This window comes from Brassica napus, chromosome A9, assembly GCF_020379485.1.
Source record: "Brassica napus cultivar Da-Ae chromosome A9, Da-Ae, whole genome shotgun sequence".
Taxonomy (NCBI): Eukaryota; Viridiplantae; Streptophyta; class Magnoliopsida; order Brassicales; family Brassicaceae; genus Brassica; species Brassica napus.
The window spans coordinates 43,086,407-43,104,038 of NC_063442.1; the positions used below are offsets into that span (position 1 = coordinate 43,086,407).

At 41.2% G+C, this 17,632-nt stretch overlaps 5 protein-coding genes across 8 annotated transcripts; 2 read left to right on the plus strand and 3 right to left on the minus strand.

The window, feature by feature from the left end:
• The first annotated feature begins 3 nt into the window (after positions 1–3).
• On the plus strand, positions 4–3,922 carry LOC106420086 (leucine--tRNA ligase, cytoplasmic-like). The gene is made up of 3 exons (XM_013860919.3): positions 4–166; positions 299–3,559; positions 3,719–3,922. Exons 2-3 carry the CDS (start codon positions 312–314, stop codon positions 3,720–3,722), a joined length of 3,252 nt encoding a protein of 1,083 aa, XP_013716373.2. The 5' UTR covers positions 4–166; positions 299–311; the 3' UTR covers positions 3,723–3,922.
• Positions 3,923–4,622: 700 nt separating this feature from the next.
• On the minus strand, positions 4,623–8,344 carry LOC106420088 (probable serine/threonine-protein kinase At1g09600). Its single transcript, XM_013860920.3, has 7 exons — positions 7,559–8,344; positions 7,128–7,412; positions 6,109–6,654; positions 5,923–6,023; positions 5,741–5,828; positions 5,079–5,462; positions 4,623–4,979 (listed from the first exon to the last, which is right to left on the minus strand). Exons 1-7 carry the CDS (start codon positions 8,057–8,059, stop codon positions 4,800–4,802), a joined length of 2,085 nt encoding a protein of 694 aa, XP_013716374.2. The 5' UTR covers positions 8,060–8,344; the 3' UTR covers positions 4,623–4,799.
• Positions 8,345–8,618: 274 nt separating this feature from the next.
• Positions 8,619–9,671, minus strand: LOC106420089 (60S ribosomal protein L21-1-like). Its single transcript, XM_013860921.3, has 2 exons — positions 9,202–9,671; positions 8,619–8,981 (listed from the first exon to the last, which is right to left on the minus strand). The coding sequence occupies exons 1-2, from the start codon at positions 9,436–9,438 to the stop codon at positions 8,724–8,726; spliced, it is 495 nt and encodes a 164-aa protein (XP_013716375.2). The 5' UTR covers positions 9,439–9,671; the 3' UTR covers positions 8,619–8,723.
• Positions 9,672–10,254: 583 nt separating this feature from the next.
• LOC106420085 (phytochrome A) lies at positions 10,255–15,695 on the plus strand. 4 transcript variants are annotated; one of them, XM_022691568.2, is made up of 5 exons: positions 10,261–10,965; positions 11,189–11,299; positions 11,481–13,542; positions 14,083–15,196; positions 15,275–15,695. In XM_022691568.2, exons 3-5 carry the CDS (start codon positions 11,490–11,492, stop codon positions 15,474–15,476), a joined length of 3,369 nt encoding a protein of 1,122 aa, XP_022547289.2. In that variant the 5' UTR covers positions 10,261–10,965; positions 11,189–11,299; positions 11,481–11,489; the 3' UTR covers positions 15,477–15,695. The 4 variants fall into 4 exon arrangements, with proteins under 4 accessions (XP_048597825.1, XP_022547289.2, XP_013716370.2 ...); XM_013860916.3 differs by having other exon boundaries at positions 10,261–10,941; XM_048741868.1 differs by lacking the exon at positions 11,189–11,299 and having other exon boundaries at positions 10,255–10,941.
• A 747-nt stretch (positions 15,696–16,442) lies between these two features.
• Positions 16,443–17,363, minus strand: LOC106419894 (germin-like protein subfamily 2 member 1). Its single transcript, XM_013860738.3, has 2 exons — positions 17,157–17,363; positions 16,443–17,093 (listed from the first exon to the last, which is right to left on the minus strand). Exons 1-2 carry the CDS (start codon positions 17,260–17,262, stop codon positions 16,549–16,551), a joined length of 651 nt encoding a protein of 216 aa, XP_013716192.2. The 5' UTR covers positions 17,263–17,363; the 3' UTR covers positions 16,443–16,548.
• Positions 17,364–17,632: the final 269 nt, after the last annotated feature.

A 17,632-nucleotide genomic window follows, 5' to 3' on the forward strand; every position in this document is an offset into this window, starting at 1 on the left:
TTAAAACAATTGAACTTAACCGGCCGTTGAAAGTTGGGTTTGCTTAAAAACCCTAGACGCCACCATCTTCTTCGTTATCTTCTCACAGTGTGGCTCCGTCTCTACCAAATCTCGGATTGCTCTCGCGGTGGACGCGATTCACTACTGCTCGAAGCTCATCCCTAAGGTCACTCTCTCATCTGTATTGCGTTCGAAATGTCTCCTTTGTTACTCCTTAAGCACCTCTCATCTGTTGTTTTCGATCTTCTTTTGATTCGATTTCGATCGTTTGATTTTTCGAATGATTCTGTTTGAGCAGGCACTGTCACGAAATGGCATCTGAGAAGAAAAGCTCCGTGAGGAGAGATCGTCTGCTCGAGATCGAGGTCGCCGTACGCAAGTGGTGGGAGGACGAGGAAGTGTACAGATCCGAATCTCGTAAGGATCTTCCGAAAGACGGAGAGAAGTTCTTCGCGACGTTCCCTTTCCCGTATATGAACGGTTACCTCCACATCGGACACGCCTTCTCGCTCTCCAAGGTTGATTTCGCCTCTGCTTATCACAGACTGAGAGGAGCTAACGTGCTTCTTCCGTTTGGGTTTCATTGTACCGGTATGCCGATTAAGGCCTCTGCGGATAAGCTTTCTCGGGAGATTCAGAAGTTTGGGAACCCTCCTGTGTTTACTGCTGAGGAAAGCACCAAAGAGGTTAAGGAAGTTGAGGAGGAGAGTGATAATCCGGCTTTACCGGGGCAGTTCAAGGGGAAGAAGTCAAAGGTGGCTGCGAAGTCTGGTGGACAGGTGTATCAGTGGGAGATTATGCGTAGCTTTGGGCTTACTGACAGTGAGATAGCGAGGTTTCAAGATCCGTATGAGTGGTTGTACTACTTTCCTCCGTTGGCTGTTGAAGATCTCAGAGCGTATGGATTGGGTTGTGACTGGAGGAGGTCGTTCGTGACGACCGATGTGAATCCGTTTTTCGATGCGTTTGTGAGGTGGCAGATGAGGAAGCTGAAAGCTATGGGGAAGATTGTGAAAGACAATAGGTACACGGTATACTCACCTTTTGATGGCCAGCCTTGTGCTGATCACGACCGTGCGTCTGGTGAAGGTGTTCAGCCTCAGGAGTATACGCTTGTTAAGATGGAGGTAGTGAAGCCGTTTCCTGTGAAGCTGGGTCCTTTGGAAGGAAAGAACGTGTTTTTGGCTGCAGCTACTTTGAGGCCTGAGACTTTGTACGGTCAAACAAACGCATGGGTGTTGCCTGATGGGAAGTATGGAGCTTATGAAATCAATGAAACTGATGTCTTCGTCCTTACTGAGAGAGCTGCACGTAACCTTGCCTACCAGAACTTTTCGAAGATCCCTCAGAAGCCTTCCTGCTTGCTTGAGTTGACCGGGCATGATCTAATTGGACTCCCGTTGAGGTCTCCTCTTGGGGTTATCGAGATCATCTATACTCTGCCCATGTTGACCATTCTGACCAACAAAGGTACTGGCATTGTCACCTGTGTCCCTAGTGATTCCCCGGATGATTACATGGCTTTACATGACTTGAAAGCAAAGCCTGCTCTTCGAGCAAAATATGGTGTGCAAGATGAGTGGATGCCCACTGATATTATACCGATTATCAACATTCCGGAGTTTGGGGATAGGACTGCCGAGAAGGTCTGCTTCGATCTGAAAATCAAAAGTCAAAATGATAAGGAGAAGCTTGCAGAGGGTAAAAAGTTGGTGTACCTGAAAGGATTCACCGACGGAACCATGATTATAGGAGAGTTCGCTGGTAGAAAGGTTCAAGAAGTGAAGCCCATTATCAAGACACAGCTCATAGAGTCTGGCGAGGCAATTCTATACAGTGAACCCGAGAAGCCGGTGATGTCAAGATCTGGTGATGAATGTGTTGTGGCTCTTACCGATCAGTGGTACTTAACCTACGGAGAATCAGAATGGCGTAGTATGGCTGAGGAATGCTTGTCAAAGATGAATCTTTACTCTGAAGAAACAAGACATGGCTTTGAGCACACTTTGAGCTGGCTCAATCAGTGGGCTTGCTCACGGTCTTTTGGTCTTGGAACTCGCATTCCATGGGATGAACAGTTTCTTGTCGAATCTTTATCTGATTCCACTCTCTACATGGCCTATTATACTGTTGCCCATATCTTTCACGAGGGAGACATGTATAAAGGCAGCAAGTCATTGGTTAGCCCTCAGCAGATGAATGATGAAGTTTGGGAGTATCTCTTCTGCGATGGCCAGTACCCAAAATCATCTGATATTCCATCAGATCTTTTGAGCAAGATGAAGCAGGAGTTTGACTACTGGTACCCGCTGGATCTTCGAGTTTCAGGAAAGGATCTAATCCAGAATCATCTGACGTTTTTCATCTACAACCACACTGCACTAATGGCGTCTCGTAACTGGCCTCGTGGTATCAGATGCAATGGTCACATCATGCTGAACTCGGAGAAAATGTCGAAGTCAACTGGCAATTTCAGAACGCTGAAACAGGCTATTGAAGAGTTCTCCGCTACTGCTACAAGGTTCTCTTTGGCTGATGCTGGTGATGGCGTTGACGATGCAAACTTTGTATTTGAAACTGCAAATGCTGCGATTTTGCGCCTGACAAAAGAGCTAACATGGATGGAAGAGGTTCTGGCTGAAGAATCCTCCTTGAGAACGGGCCCTCCATCTACATATGCTGATAAAGTGTTTGAGAATGACATGAACATTGCTATCAGGTTGACTGAAAAAGCCTACAAGGATTGTTTGTTTAGGGAGGCACTTAAGAACGGGTTTTACGACTTGCAAGCTGCTCGAGATGAGTACAGGCTCTCTTGCGGCATTGGCGGCATGAACCATGACTTGGTACTGACCTTTATGGATGTGCAAACACGCCTCATTGAGCCAATCTGTCCTCATTATGCAGAATATGTTTGGAGGAAGCTTCTGAAGAAGGAAGGCTGTGTGGTAACAGCAGGCTGGCCAGCATCAAACGAGCCAGATTTGGTTCTCAAGGGTGCTAACAAATATTTGCAGGATTCTATCGTCTTGATGAGAAAGCTTCTGCAAAAACAGCTCTTAGGATCCAAGAAGGCTGCGAAGAAAGCTCAAGTGACAGCAGTGGCAGAGGAGAAGCTGAAGGGCCTTGTATATGTGAATGAGCAGTTCGATGGGTGGAGAGCTCACTGCCTCAACATTCTGCAAAGCAAATTTGACCAACAAACCCGTAGTTTTGCCCCTGATGCAGAGATACTTGCAGAGCTGAGGGAGGTATTGCAGAAGGAGGGACAAGCTGAAAACTTCAAACAGATTCAGAAGCTTTGCATGCCTTTCCTTAAATTCAAGAAGGACGAGGCAATAGCTATTGGCGGTCAGGCTCTAAATTTGAAGCTACCTTTTGGAGAGATGGAAGTTCTTCAGAGTAACATGGACTTGATCAAGCGGCAGCTTGGTCTTGAAGAGGTTGAGATCTATTCTGCAAGTGACCCTAATGATGTTGCTAAAGCTGGTCCACATGCTTCGCTCCTGAAGCAGAATCCTCCATCTCCTGGCAGTCCAACCGCTATCTTTTTGAACAGGTAAAACCTAAGTTATGTAAGACAAATCTCCATTATATCTCTATCCTAATAGAACTAGCTTTGGATACTCGTTTTACTTCTCGTTAATTAAACTGAACTTCTTACTGTCCTAGCACGATTGTCTACCTTCCTGTCTAAAATTTTCTTCCTGCATTACAGGTAGTTCAAAAGAAAAGCGTGGGGGTATGTTTGAACTACAAGTCAATAGGTTGGAAGACTTGGCGTATGCAGCTGTTTTGGTATTTTTTACGAGTCAGATTTTATATGCAACTGTGTTGACTTTACTGTGTGTTTTGGACCTTTTTGGTATTGTGCAAGACTTTTTGTTATTTCTTATCAATGACACTTGTTTCATTTTGCGTATTCTGGTTTCCTGATATCGTCAGCTTCCTAAAGTTCTTATACCGCAGCTTTGCAGAGCCGAGACAAGTGTATGTTCTTTCTATAGCTTTATTGTTTAGGCGCTTTAAATACTGGCTTTGAACAAACAAAGTAGGAAGATAGAGTTCAGATTCGAAGAGGCAGAGTAGAATAAGAGTTAGGTACCACTTGTCAACTATGGATAAAAGGGTCTATATGATTCTGATTATGATCCATCTCTATAGCTAGGGATAAACAAAATGCCTTAGTCTCCCTTCATTGTTTCTTCATATACCCTTCACACTAGAAAGCCTTTGAGAACTTGTCTTCTACTTCCCTATTCACATCATTCACATCAGACATGGGTTTCTCCTTGAGCGTTTGTTGTGATAACTGAAGCAGAGTAGTGAATCAGGGCTTGAGCGTGGTAGCTTATTACAGGCACCAGCGCAACCCCCTGATCTTGTCTCTTCTGGATTTTGGTGTTTCTGTGAAGATGTAAGCATTGATCTCATGATTAAGATGTGAACGAGAGCCGCAAGAAAATAAATAAGGAGAATCTTGAGCTCGTGGCGTTGAGTTGATCTACTCATTATCTGATTCGAATTCAAGAACTTGGGTTCTGTAAAAGTTTCGACCTTGTTCTATATAGTTATAGAAGTATGCTACTGAGATAAATGGTGAAGTTGGGTTTATGCTTAGACATGGGAAGGATACATACTACTTGGCAAAGACATCAAAGCTAGTTCAATGTATGAAAATAATGATGGGGTTGAGTACAAGTCGGTAGTACCGTTAGAATAGGTTAAAAAAATAAATAAATTACAGGATTTAATCTTTCGACTTTACACAAGACCTCACCGAAGATCGACCGTCTTTTCTACACTGCAAGACATGCTTGAGTCTGTCCGTTATCGTCCCTGTTCGTCTTCTTATCCCGAGCTTTTCGAACAGCTAACTGAATCAGTCTTTCATGCTCTTTCAACATATCATCCAAGTTTCCTCCATTAGAAACCAATGGCCCTGAGTAGTTCATTCTCTCTATCTTCTCACCGTGACCCTAACGATAACAAATACTATGATTAGCTGACAGAGTTTTTTTCTTCCCAAGCAAAGCTAAACACACAATAATGGTCAAGAATCACGATGTTCTGCTTACTCGTATGGATTCTTTGTCTTTTGTAGAATATTTGGGTTTAACCAGCAGACGTTGAGACCAATCACCATCTCCTTTGTTATTACTATAACTATCTTCAAGCCACCCTGGATTTGCTACCGAGAAATGTGATGCATCTCTAGCAGCTACCGAGTTTGAGAACTTTGACAATTGGGGTGCTCCACGTTGAACAAAAGAACGTTGTGTCCTCAGTTCTTTTCTTGGTGACCGACTCGAACCCATCATGACATTCTCTCCACTTCTATTAACCGATGACAGACCATACCGCGTGTATCCGTTTTCTGTGGTTCCACTCTTCAGTGCTGCATCTTCATTAGTATTGAGCTTTTCACTCAATCCTGTCTGGCTACTCTGCCCTTGAGGTTTCTTTTTAAAACAAGAAAATAAACCAAAAGATAAAGATTACATGACTATAAACAATATTATAAAAATCGCTAGTCGGTGATTAGACGCCTTATAGACGATTCTATAATTTAGACGAATTTAAACCGATTATTGAACAATGCCTATCCCAATTTTTTTTTCAAAACCGGTCTAAAAATTGTTTCATTTAGATCCGAAGAGTGTCTAGGCAACGCCTAGAGCGACTTTTAGAACACTGACTATAAACAACAGTATGTCTATTATGAGAGAACCATACATACTTGTATCGATGGTAGTAACTCGCCATTGGCTTTAGATTCTCTTGATACTTGTTTTGACTCATTCTGTTTACTGCTTGTGCCTTTCTTTCTGATTAATAAGAGAAAATTGAGGTGTGTCAGTGGTGGTTATAGAAGAACCTTTTCATGTCAACACTATGTTACTAGTAGAATCTGAATCTTACCGTCTTGCTTCCTCCTCTCGAAGCTTCACATCACTTTCCTTTCTCGGTTGGTACTTTGGTAAACTTGATGGCTCGCTTGCAAAAGGCTCTGTGGTAAAGAACTGATAAAAGAATGAAACAAGAACAAAGTGTGAGACAAGAAGGAAAAGAAACTTGCAAAAATATAATCCTAATCATAGCTTGTACCTCGCTCTGAAGGGCAAGAGCAGTGGTTCCACGAGCATCTGGCTCAACAGCTAGAAGAGCCTCAACTAGAGCCAAAGCTGAAGATGGAAGACTCTTAAACGTCTCAGCTACACACCTCTTGTAAGGATGCTGAGGTTTGAAGATGGTAGCGTCTGGAAGTTTCGCTCTTTTCCAATACTCTTCAGAAGGTGAGCCACAGAGTTTGAAGATCTTGTGTAGTTGTTCTACTTCAGTTCTTCCAGGCATGATAGGCTTCCCGTTGAATAGTTCTGCTAGAATGCACCCTGTGCTCCACATATCTACAGTAATGCCATAGTCCGTTGACCCTAGCAAGAGTTCAGGTGGACGATACCACAAAGTTACAACACGGCTAGTGAGAGGCTGCTTCTGGTGGGGCCCGTAAAAATTGGCAAGACCAAAATCTCCAATTTTGAGATTGTTGTTTTGGTCGAGGAGAAGATTCGAGCCTTTGATGTCACGGTGCAATACACCTCGGCTGTGACAGTGTTCTAGACCATGCAGCAGCTGTTTCATATAGCATTTAATCTGCCAAACACACAATGTTTTAGATAAGAACCCACCACATTAGTCCTGGGCATTTTACATGTAACCCAAAAACCGAAACTGGACCGAATTTAACAAAAATCCGAAGGTTCCTATTTTTACTAAACACGAGAAGCCAAAAAACTGAACCGAAAACCGAATATTCAAAATATAAAAAAATATTTTTTTAAAATTTTTTTGTATATACATAATTTATAAATAAAAATATCCAAAAATCCAAATTGCCAGAATATTTTTTCTTTTCCGGATTTAACTTGAGTTTTTGGGGTATTTTTTGTTTTTGGCTTTAAATCAAACCTGAGCTATTTCTAATTTGATTCCCTTCGGATTTTACTAAAAGAAATAGAAACCGACCCGAATCCGACATTATCCGATCCGTAAAATGTCAGATTCCTAAAAACCTCAACTCGAATAACCTGAACCGACTTGCACTAAACCACATAATAGAACAATACCTGTGCCTCAGAGAACTTAACACCAGGTGTTGAAGCAAGGCCTGAGAGATCATGTTCCATATATTCAAATATAAGATACATACTCCCTGATACCCTGGAAGTGATCAAACCCTCAAGCTTCATAACGTTCGGATGATCAAGCCTTCTAAGGATGATGATTTCTCTTGCCATGAACCGAACACTGTCTGGATCCATATTAGCAAACCGCACTTTCTTCAGTGCAACTATTTGGTTAGTCTCTAGGTCCCTGGCTTTGTACACACTGCTATACGTCCCTTGTCCAATCTACCAGTAAACCAACAATGTCAATCAAGGTTCAAAAAATGGGCTAGGCAACAGCATAAACAATAATTCTCTATAGGGCGCCTAACCACAACCTAGCGATTTCTTGAACATTGATCTCAAATATATATATAAACAAAATAACTAACCTTCTCCAACTTTTCGAAAGAATCTGGCTTGCGTGGAATCCAACCGTTGATAGCTTCTCCAGCAACAGAAGCTAGCCAAGAAGGCCAACCAGCCATAACCTGAGCACCTCTTTCTCCATTACTAACGCTGCTTATTCTAGTCATCCTAGGTTGTTGCAATGCCTCACGTCTCTGGAAGACAGACCTGGAAGATTTTCTCTCAAGATTTACCTTCTTGTTCTCACCCCCCTCCTCATTAGATGATATGGAGTTTGGATTCTTGGCATCAATGGGTATTAGGAGCTTCAAGGTGGCTTCTTCCTTGTTGTTGTTGGCATTGATAAAGCCTTGTGTTTCCTCAGATCCTACATTGGCTATGCTGGATGAAGCAGGCTTTTTCTTCTTCTTGGAGGTTTTTGTATTACGCTTGCTTCTTCTCTCCTTGACAATGTTGTTGTTGTCAATGTTCTGGTTGCTGATGCTATCATTTGCTCGTATTCCCTTGGAGAATTTGCAGCCCATAATTCTCCACAGTTTCCTGATCGGAACCAGGAAACTGTATGGTTTGATTAGCCTCCCTATGCTTCTTTTTTTTTCTATTATTGAATATCAATTTCTTCCATAACCAAGGGAGCAAGGCTTGAAGCTTTATGGATCAGATGTGCCTTTGGAATTGCTACCAAGTGCGTAAAATCCTAAGAACAAATGTAAGGAAAACCCTAGAAGAATGAGGAAGAGAAGGTTTTGAAGATCTAACAGAACTGCAAAAACGTAAAAACAATAATGGAGGGAGAGAGAGAGAGAGGTTGGAATATGAGTGGTTCCAGAAATAGCCTATAAGAAGATTTAGGTAAGAGGTTTCTTTCTCTGTATCTATTTTAGGAAACTCAATAAGCAAACAGAATAACCAAAAGCTACAATACAAACAAGCAGCCGGTCTACAACTGTATCTCTCTCCTCAGATGATGAGATGATATTCATACTGGTCAAACTATTGTTCTCATAAAGACAAGTTTAGGCTACTTGGTTCGGATAAACAAAATTGAACCATGATAAAAACATTCCACACAAAATGAAAATCTGGACTCCAAAAAATTCTCATATAAATCATATTCTTTAGTTCAAGTGGCTACAAATGCAGAGTTCCAAAACACACAGCAAGAACAGGAGAGAAAGTAGAAAAGAACTAATAGCCTCCCTTGAGATCGTTGACGACGTCGTAGGGGATAGGAGTGACTGTCTCCAAGGTCATACCTTCAACCATGAATCCTGGTTTGGGTCCTTTAGGCTGCCTCTTGGTGCTTATTGTCTCGCCTCTTGCTTTAGCAGCAGCTTTGAGCTCATCGTTCTTCCTTATCCTCAGTTTGAACTCTTCCGCGCATCTAGACTGCTGCACGTGCTCCACACGCACATGAAGCCTCTTCTTTAAGATCCTGTTTCCAATCTAAAACACACACAACCACCAAACATTTAATTTAGTCAATCATGTTACCAACCCAATAGAAAACAAGACGAGTTTTATGGTTAACTGTCACTAATCTAATTTCACTAATCTAATTTCACTAATTTAATTAAGCTCAAATCTTAATCTAACAATAAGACTGACGCAGTGGAATAACATTTACATATAATAATGTAACATAAGAGATGAGACATCATCATACCTGTTTGTTGACTTCGACACCAACGGCACGTTTGGTAACGTTCCAGACGCGACCAGTACGACCGTGGTAGAACTTGTGAGGCATACCCTTGTGTATCGCACCGTTCACTTTGACATCGACGTATTCGCCGACCTTGAAGGTCCTTAGGTAGGTGGACAGTGGAATTGTACCCTTCTTCCTGAACCCCCTCGCGAACAGATCTCTTGTTCTAGCACGAACTCCATGTCCTGCCGGCATTTTTTCCCGTGCGAACAAGTGAAACTGATAGAAGCCGCCGAACTTACGAAATGAATAAAGATAGCTTATTTATATGTCTTTTTGAGTTTAGGGTTTCATTAACGGGCCTTGTCTGAAGACTTGGGCTTCTTTGTTTATTCCCCTTGTAAGAGATTTGGGCTTAACTGTTTAAACTGTTAATTAACTAACTTTTATCTGACGAATCTTATACTGTAGAACTTATGTATAACATAAGGTTCAATTAAACCAAATACCATACAAAACTATACAAAAACTTAACTAGAGAAGCTACAAAGAAAATTTGTTAACATATTTATTCTTGGGAAGGCATAGAAGGGTCCATTAAGATTTGATGACATTAACCAATGGGCTTGAGATAAGGTTAGAAATTATTCCGTGTATAGTAGTTGCCATTTACACTTATTATTTGGCAATTCTTTTGAGACTTTTATAGATTTGTTAAGCTCCTTTTGTTTTAAATATAGACAAGTTGGCAGACATAAACTGTTTATATGACATTAAATCATGTTTAGTGATTATTTATGTTGCTAAATCTAAGCAAATCTTACTTTAATCATGTTTAGTAATAAGCATATCTACTCGGATACAGCTAATCATGTCAGTATTGGTATTGTTTTAATAACTTAAACAATGAATACATTTACAGAAGTGGTATCCTAATTGCAAAGTCGACTAAAAGCTAACATTTCAGACTATATCACTTCCAAAAGTATTTTATCATTCTATTAATGGGAAACAAAATAAAAATTGGAGGTAACACTACTAACCATCATGTTACTCATGTATCACTGTGAAACTCTAAAACAAAACAATGAATACAAATTTGGAATGGTCCCTTATTTTAATGTGGATCATCCCAGCCAGAGAGAGGCAACTACAAACTACAAAGTACAAGAAATCGTGAAGATCATAACACTAGCGTTGTCGTCTAACGTCTTCCAACCTAACTCCACTTTCCACTTCTGGTTATTGCCTTCATTAAAACTACTTATGTCTTCTTATTGATATACTTTTTCTAATTTTCATCTTATCCTTTGGATGATTCTCTTTGACCAGATTGAGATCATCTTCAATTTGTTCTTCTCACTTCCACAGTGATAGTTACATCTGTATACAAATAAATCAGTTTAAATGGAATTAACTCCAAAAAATTAAAGAGAAAAATAGTTTTTTTTTCTTCATATTTTCATATTTCTTGGGCCACCGTTCTGTTTTGGCGAGAAAAATGTTACCGGCGAAGCCGACCTTGTTCTTGATTTATGTGTGAGATTCGTACTTTCTCCAAAGTGAACTTCTTTTTTTTTTTAAATGATTCCCATTTAAAAATATAAAACAGAGTGCCCCATACTCCAATACATGTGCGTACGTATATAAGTGGTCCCATTCATCGTCGTCGTCTGTGCTAGGGAGCAAAAATAATAGAGAAGAGAGACAGCAGCACAAGTTGAGGCCTCAAGCTTTAGAAGAAGGCCTCTGAAGAGTGTGAGTAGACAAGATCTCATCATGGTTTCCTACTTTTCTTGATTTTACATATAAATACCAAAGCTTTCTTCTATTGTTTTTATGCTTAGTGCTTGTCAGAAACTGGACTCACCCTAGCTTTTTTCCTTGTATTAGTTTCTTAAACTTGTCAGTACTTTTTAAGTTAATTAGCTAAAAAAAAAAAAAATTATCTGTTTTTTGAAAACAGAGACGTCTCTTTTGATCTGGCTTTTGATGTGTGTGTTAGTTTTTATAAGACCATTTGTAACAAGAAGCATCCCAACAGTCTCTATCTATTAGCGTTCTTCACTCTCGAAGTTGCTTTCGCTGGTGGGACTTTATCGCTCCTTTCCTAAAGGTATAGCTATAAATACTCATAAGAATTAACCTATCTATTCTATTATATATGTAGCTGTATTTGAATATTGATAGGCAAATTAATTAAGATCCTCGTCATTGTTAGTATCATATACTTCGAGAGGTATGAATATTTTGTTTTACTTGCAACTTAGTTTTTGTTGTCTTGTCTCTGGTGTCAGGCAAAAAACATGTCAAGCTCTAGGCCAAGTCAGTCCTCTGAGGGCTCGTCAAGGCGATCAAGACACAGCGCTAGGATCATTGCACAGACCACCGTCGATGCAAAGCTCCACGCTGACTTCGAGGAGTCAGGAGGCAGTTCCTTCGATTACTCAACCTCAGTGCGTGTAACTACCCCAGCTGTGGAGAACAACCAGCCGCCTAGATCCGACAAGGTGACCACGACATATCTCCACCACATACAAAAGGGAAAGCTGATCCAGCCCTTCGGCTGTTTACTCGCCTTGGATGAGAAGACCTTCAAAGTCATCGCGTACAGCGAGAACGCTCCTGAGCTCTTGACAATGGCTAGTCACGCGGTCCCCAGCGTCGGCGAGAGCCCCGTTCTAGGCGTTGGGACGGATATAAGGAGTCTCTTCACTGCTCCTAGTGCCTCTTCGTTGCAGAAGGCACTTGGATTCGGAGACGTCTCTCTTCTGAATCCCATTCTAGTCCACTGCAGGACTTCCGCAAAGCCGTTTTACGCGATTGTGCATAGGGTTACAGGGAGCATTGTAGTCGACTTCGAACCAGTGAAGCCTTATGAAGTTCCCATGACGGCTGCTGGCGCTTTACAATCTTACAAGCTCGCTGCAAAAGCGATCACTAGGCTTCAGTCTTTGCCTAGTGGGAGCATGGAGAGGCTTTGCGATACGATGGTTCAAGAGGTTTTCGAGCTCACGGGCTATGACAGAGTGATGGCTTATAAGTTTCATGAGGATGATCACGGCGAAGTTGTCTCCGAGGTGACGAAGCCTGGTCTTGAGCCTTATCTCGGTCTGCATTATCCGGCCACCGACATCCCTCAAGCGGCTCGGTTTCTCTTTATGAAGAATAAAGTTCGTATGATCGTCGATTGCAACGCAAAACATGTGAAGGTGCTTCAAGACGAGAAGCTTTCCTTTGATCTCACCTTGTGCGGCTCTACCCTTAGAGCGCCGCACACCTGCCATTTGCAGTACATGGCCAACATGGATTCTATTGCATCTCTTGTTATGGCGGTTGTAGTTAACGAGGAAGAAGATGGAGAAGCTACTACGCCTCAAAAGAGGAAGAGACTATGGGGTTTGGTGGTTTGTCACAACACAACTCCTAGGTTTGTCCCCTTTCCTCTCAGGTATGCATGTGAGTTTCTAGCTCAAGTGTTTGCGATACACGTGAACAAAGAGGTGGAGCTGGAGAACCAGATCGTGGAGAAGAACATTCTGCGCACGCAGACTCTCTTGTGCGATATGCTGATGCGCGATGCTCCTCTGGGGATTGTCTCGCAGAGTCCCAATATAATGGACCTTGTGAAATGCGATGGAGCGGCTCTTTTGTATAAAGACAAGGTATGGAATCTTGGAACAACTCCAAGCGAGTTTCATCTACAAGAGATAGCTTTTTGGTTGTGTGAACACCACGCTGATTCAACCGGTCTAAGCACTGATAGCTTGCATGACGCTGGGTTCCCAGGAGCTTTATCTCTTGGGGATTCAGTATGCGGGATGGCGGCTGTGAGGATATCTTCCAAAGACATGATTTTCTGGTTCCGTTCTCATACAGCTGGTGAAGTGAGATGGGGAGGTGCGAAGCATGATCCAGATGATAGAGATGACGCGAGGAGAATGCACCCGAGGTCATCGTTTAAGGCTTTTCTTGAAGTGGTTAAGACGAGGAGTTTACCTTGGAAGGACTATGAGATGGATGCTATACATTCATTGCAGCTTATTCTGAGGAATGCTTTCAAGGATGGAGAAAGTAGTGATGTGAATACTAATATTATTCACTCGAAGCTAAACGATTTAAAGATTGATGGTATACAAGAACTTGAAGCTGTGACTAGTGAGATGGTTCGTTTGATTGAGACTGCTACTGTGCCAATATTGGCGGTTGATTCTGATGGATTCGTTAATGGTTGGAACACGAAAATTGCTGAGCTGACTGGTCTTCCTGTTGATGAAGCGATTGGGAAGGATTTCCTCACACTTGTTGAAGATTCTTCGGTGGAAATCGTTCAGAGGATGTTAGAGAATGCACTAGAAGGTAATTTATCTTCCTAATATACGCTTAGTTTTGCTAAGAATATTTCAATTAGGCCTGGCATTTTGAACCAAAGCAAAATTTTGGTTAGTTCGGTTATAGGTTATAGATTGGTTAGAAGTTCGGTTCGATTCAGTAGATTTTCTTTAAAAAATTAGTTTTCGGTTCGGCTCACTCTGGCAGTCAGTAACTTACTTACTTCGGTTTTCTTTTTTTTATAAAAAAGTATACACAAACCATACTAAAAACCGAACCGAGCTAACCAAATTTCGAGCCGACCTAACCAAAATAATCAACAAAACGAATTTATCCGAGATTTTAACAAAATTAAACCAAAATATGACCGAAATCAAAAACTTCAGTAGGATTTTCAAAAACAGAATTAACAGAATACCGAACCGAACTTTATTCCGGGTTAATTCGTAAGATTAATGTTGAACCAAACTAACCGAAAACCGAACCTGCTGGCCAAATTTCAACTTCTTGACAAAGTGCTCTCAAAGTGCTAAAGAGTATAAACGTGGTTGTTGTATATATATGCAGGAACTGAGGAGCAGAATGTTCAGTTTGAGATCAAGACACATCTGTCAAGAACCGACGCTGGACCAATAAGTTTAGTTGTAAACGCCTGCGCAAGCAAAGACCTCCATGAAAACGTGGTTGGTGTATGTTTCGTAGCCCATGATCTCACCGCACAGAAGACTGTGATGGACAAGTTCACTCGTATCGAAGGCGACTACAAGGCCATCATCCAGAACCCAAACCCTCTGATCCCGCCCATATTTGGAACCGACGAGTCCGGGTGGTGCACGGAGTGGAATCCAGCGATGTCAAATCTAACCGGCTTGAAGCGTGAGGAGGTGGTGGAGAAGATGCTGTTGGGAGAAGTCTTCGGGACGCAGAAGAAGTCGTGCTGTCGTCTCAAGAATCAAGAAGCGTTTGTGAACCTTGGGATTGTGCTGAACAATGCTGTGGTGACTAGTCAGGAAGCTGAGAAAGTGCCGTTTGGTTTTTTCACGAGAGGTGGGAAGTATGTGGAGTGTTTGTTGTGTGTGAGTAAGAAGCTTGACAGGGAAGGTGCGGTGACCGGCGTCTTCTGTTTCTTGCAACTTGCTAGTTATGAGCTGCAGCAAGCGCTTCATGTGCAGCGTCTAGCTGAGCGTACTGCGCTGAAGAGACTAAAGGCTTTGGCTTACATTAAAAGAGAGATTCGGAATCCGTTGTCTGGGATCATGTTTGCGAGGAAGATGATGGAGGGGACTGAGTTAGGTCCTGAGCAGAGAAGGATCTTGCAAACTAGTGGTTTGTGTGAGAATCAACTCAGCAAGATTCTTGATGATTCTGATCTTGAAAACATCATTGAAGGATGCTTGGATCTTGAAATGAAAGAGTTCACCTTAAACGAAGTGTTGACTGCTTCCACAAGTCAAGTTATGATGAAGAGCAATGGAAAGAGCATTCGTGTAACTAATGAAACAAAGGAAGAAATAATGTCTGATACTTTGTATGGAGATGGTGTTAGGCTTCAACAAGTTCTTGCAGATATCATGCTGATGTCTGTTAACTTCACACCATCAGGAGGTCAGTTAACTGTCACAGCTTCCTTGAGGAAAGATCAGCTTGGGAGATCAGTGCATCTTGCTTATTTAGAGATCAGGTAAATGTTTTAATGAATTACATAATATGATGTTAAAAAGAATGTGTGCATTGAGGAGATTTGTGTTGATGAAAACAGGATAACGCATACCGGAGCTGGTTTACCAGAGGTTTTGCTAAACCAAATGTTTGGGAGTGAGGAAGATGTGTCGGAGGAAGGGTTAAGCTTGATGGTTAGCAGGAAGCTGGTGAAGCTGATGAATGGAGATGTTCAGTACTTGAGAGAAGCTGGGAAGTCTAGTTTCATTATCACTGCAGAACTCGCTGCAGCAAGCAAGTAGTCCCTAAAAAGAAAAAAGGGTGTGTTGTGGATTGATATGATGGCCACTCTCTTTGTTTGTAACTTTCCTTATTGCTTTTGTTTTCAATAACGATGAAATATCCATCCATTTACATCTTCTGTAATCTCAAGCTGTAAATATGGATGCATATCTAATCTCCTGTCAAGTGTGTTTTGGTTAATGTATTATTCAAAAAATGAAGTATGATTATTGAGGTAATTTATAGTCAATGGTGATCAAAAGTTACAAAACCACTCAACGAATACCTCTCTGAGGTAATGTATGACCCTTTCCTTGAGTATGTTGCAAGAATCCTTTGTTTAAAACAATTGGCTTTAGCTTAACTCCATGAAGATGCAGACAGAATTGTACATTCTACATGGATCCTATGAGCTGGCCATATGGAAATGCACTTAGATTTAAAAGAAGCACATGGGGGATATTTAATCTTAACAATTAATCAAATCAGTTTTATTAGGCTCATAGGTGAGAGTCACTCAAGTTGATATAAAAGGGCCAGATAAGTAGCTTACCTGCTTTCATATTATAGTTGGAAGTTTTTAAATAAGATCAACTACACCAGCTTTACCTGTTTGGCTGTTTCTAGTCAGCTAGAAACCAAAAAAATAAATTTTGATCATACACAAAAGATTTGATTCCGGAAATAACTTAAATTCTTGTACACCAGTAAAAGATCACATTCATTTGGCCAGACGAAGTCCGGTATGTCTTTAGGATTAGAAAAAACTATTTTTAGTGGGATAAAGATATTTTCAAAAGAAAAAAATGGATATCGGTTTTGAGCCTATTTTAAATACGGGTTTAAGAAATTATAAATTATTTATTCACATAATCAATATACAAATCATAAACTAGTATTTGTGTGTTTTACTCTTAGGTTTCTTAGCTATCTTCAAAATTGAATTCACGTTTGTTCACAGCATAATAAGATCAAAGTTGCGACAATGGAGCTTAAATGCACATTCAAAGATCAGTTATTGGTTTTCATTACACAAGAGAAATAAAAACAGAACCGAAAAAAAAAACATGTAATGAATTTGGATTAAAAAGATCATTTCTTGGGTTGGAACCTAGTTTTGATATGTTTAACAGTTCCCGAAGACGTCTGAAAGGCTTGAGCCAAGATCTCATCAGGAACAGGAGGCGTAGAACCGAACAAAGTAGCACCAAGAGACTGAGTTCCAGGAAGCTGACTATTGAAAGCAGCGATGACAGAGGCAGGAACATCACCGTTGTTCTTTTGGAAATGAACAAGTCCTTTGGGGAAAGCAAACACGTCACCTTTCTTGAGAGACCGAGAGATGAGCTTGTTGGCCGTAGTGAGAAACCCAACGTCGAGTGTTCCTTCGAGGACGTAGACGACTTCGGTGGCACGTGGGTGAGTGTGAGGCGGGTTTAAGCCACCTGGCGCGTAGTCGATGCGTGAGAGGGAGACACCGAGTGTGTTGAGACCTGGGAGGTTCATTACGTTGGCTCCTGTGACTAAGGCACGGAATGTGTTGTTGGTGAGACCTGGATTCGCTAGTGCTTGCGAGAAGAAGTCGAGAGATGTGACGTTAGCTGCGTCTTTGCAAGGGAAGCCGTTGACTTTGATTCCTGAAAGTTTGAAAGAAAGATTAATAAAATGGAAAATGAGAGATGAATAAAGTTTTTATTTACCGGAGGAGAGATCAGCGACGCAGAGGTCTTGGAGCATGTCAGGATCTGCGGAGACTGTAATGAGGAAGAAGAGGAAGATGGAGAGGAATGGAGTTGGTGAAGCCATGGATTTTTTTTATTCTTGATTGTTAATGGTGGTGAGAGAGATTGAAGAAGGAGAGAGATGATGCTTTAAAAGCAAGGAAACATGAATGACCTTGTCAAAATAAAAAAATAAAAGTCAAAGGTCAACGTATACTAGACGCATAGATCTGGTCTGTGCTGTTGAAATAGTGACTCTACACTTGTTTTTGTATTACACGGTATATATAGATATTTAATGACTTCACCTAATCATGTTAAATGTTTTTGTCTTACTTTTAACCGTTTTTGTTATTATTAAAACCTTGATTTTGCACAAACATTGTTTAGATTGTTTAGAACGTAAACGGCACCGTTTGCTGTCTCGGAACAAAGTTATATTTTCAAGCCCATTT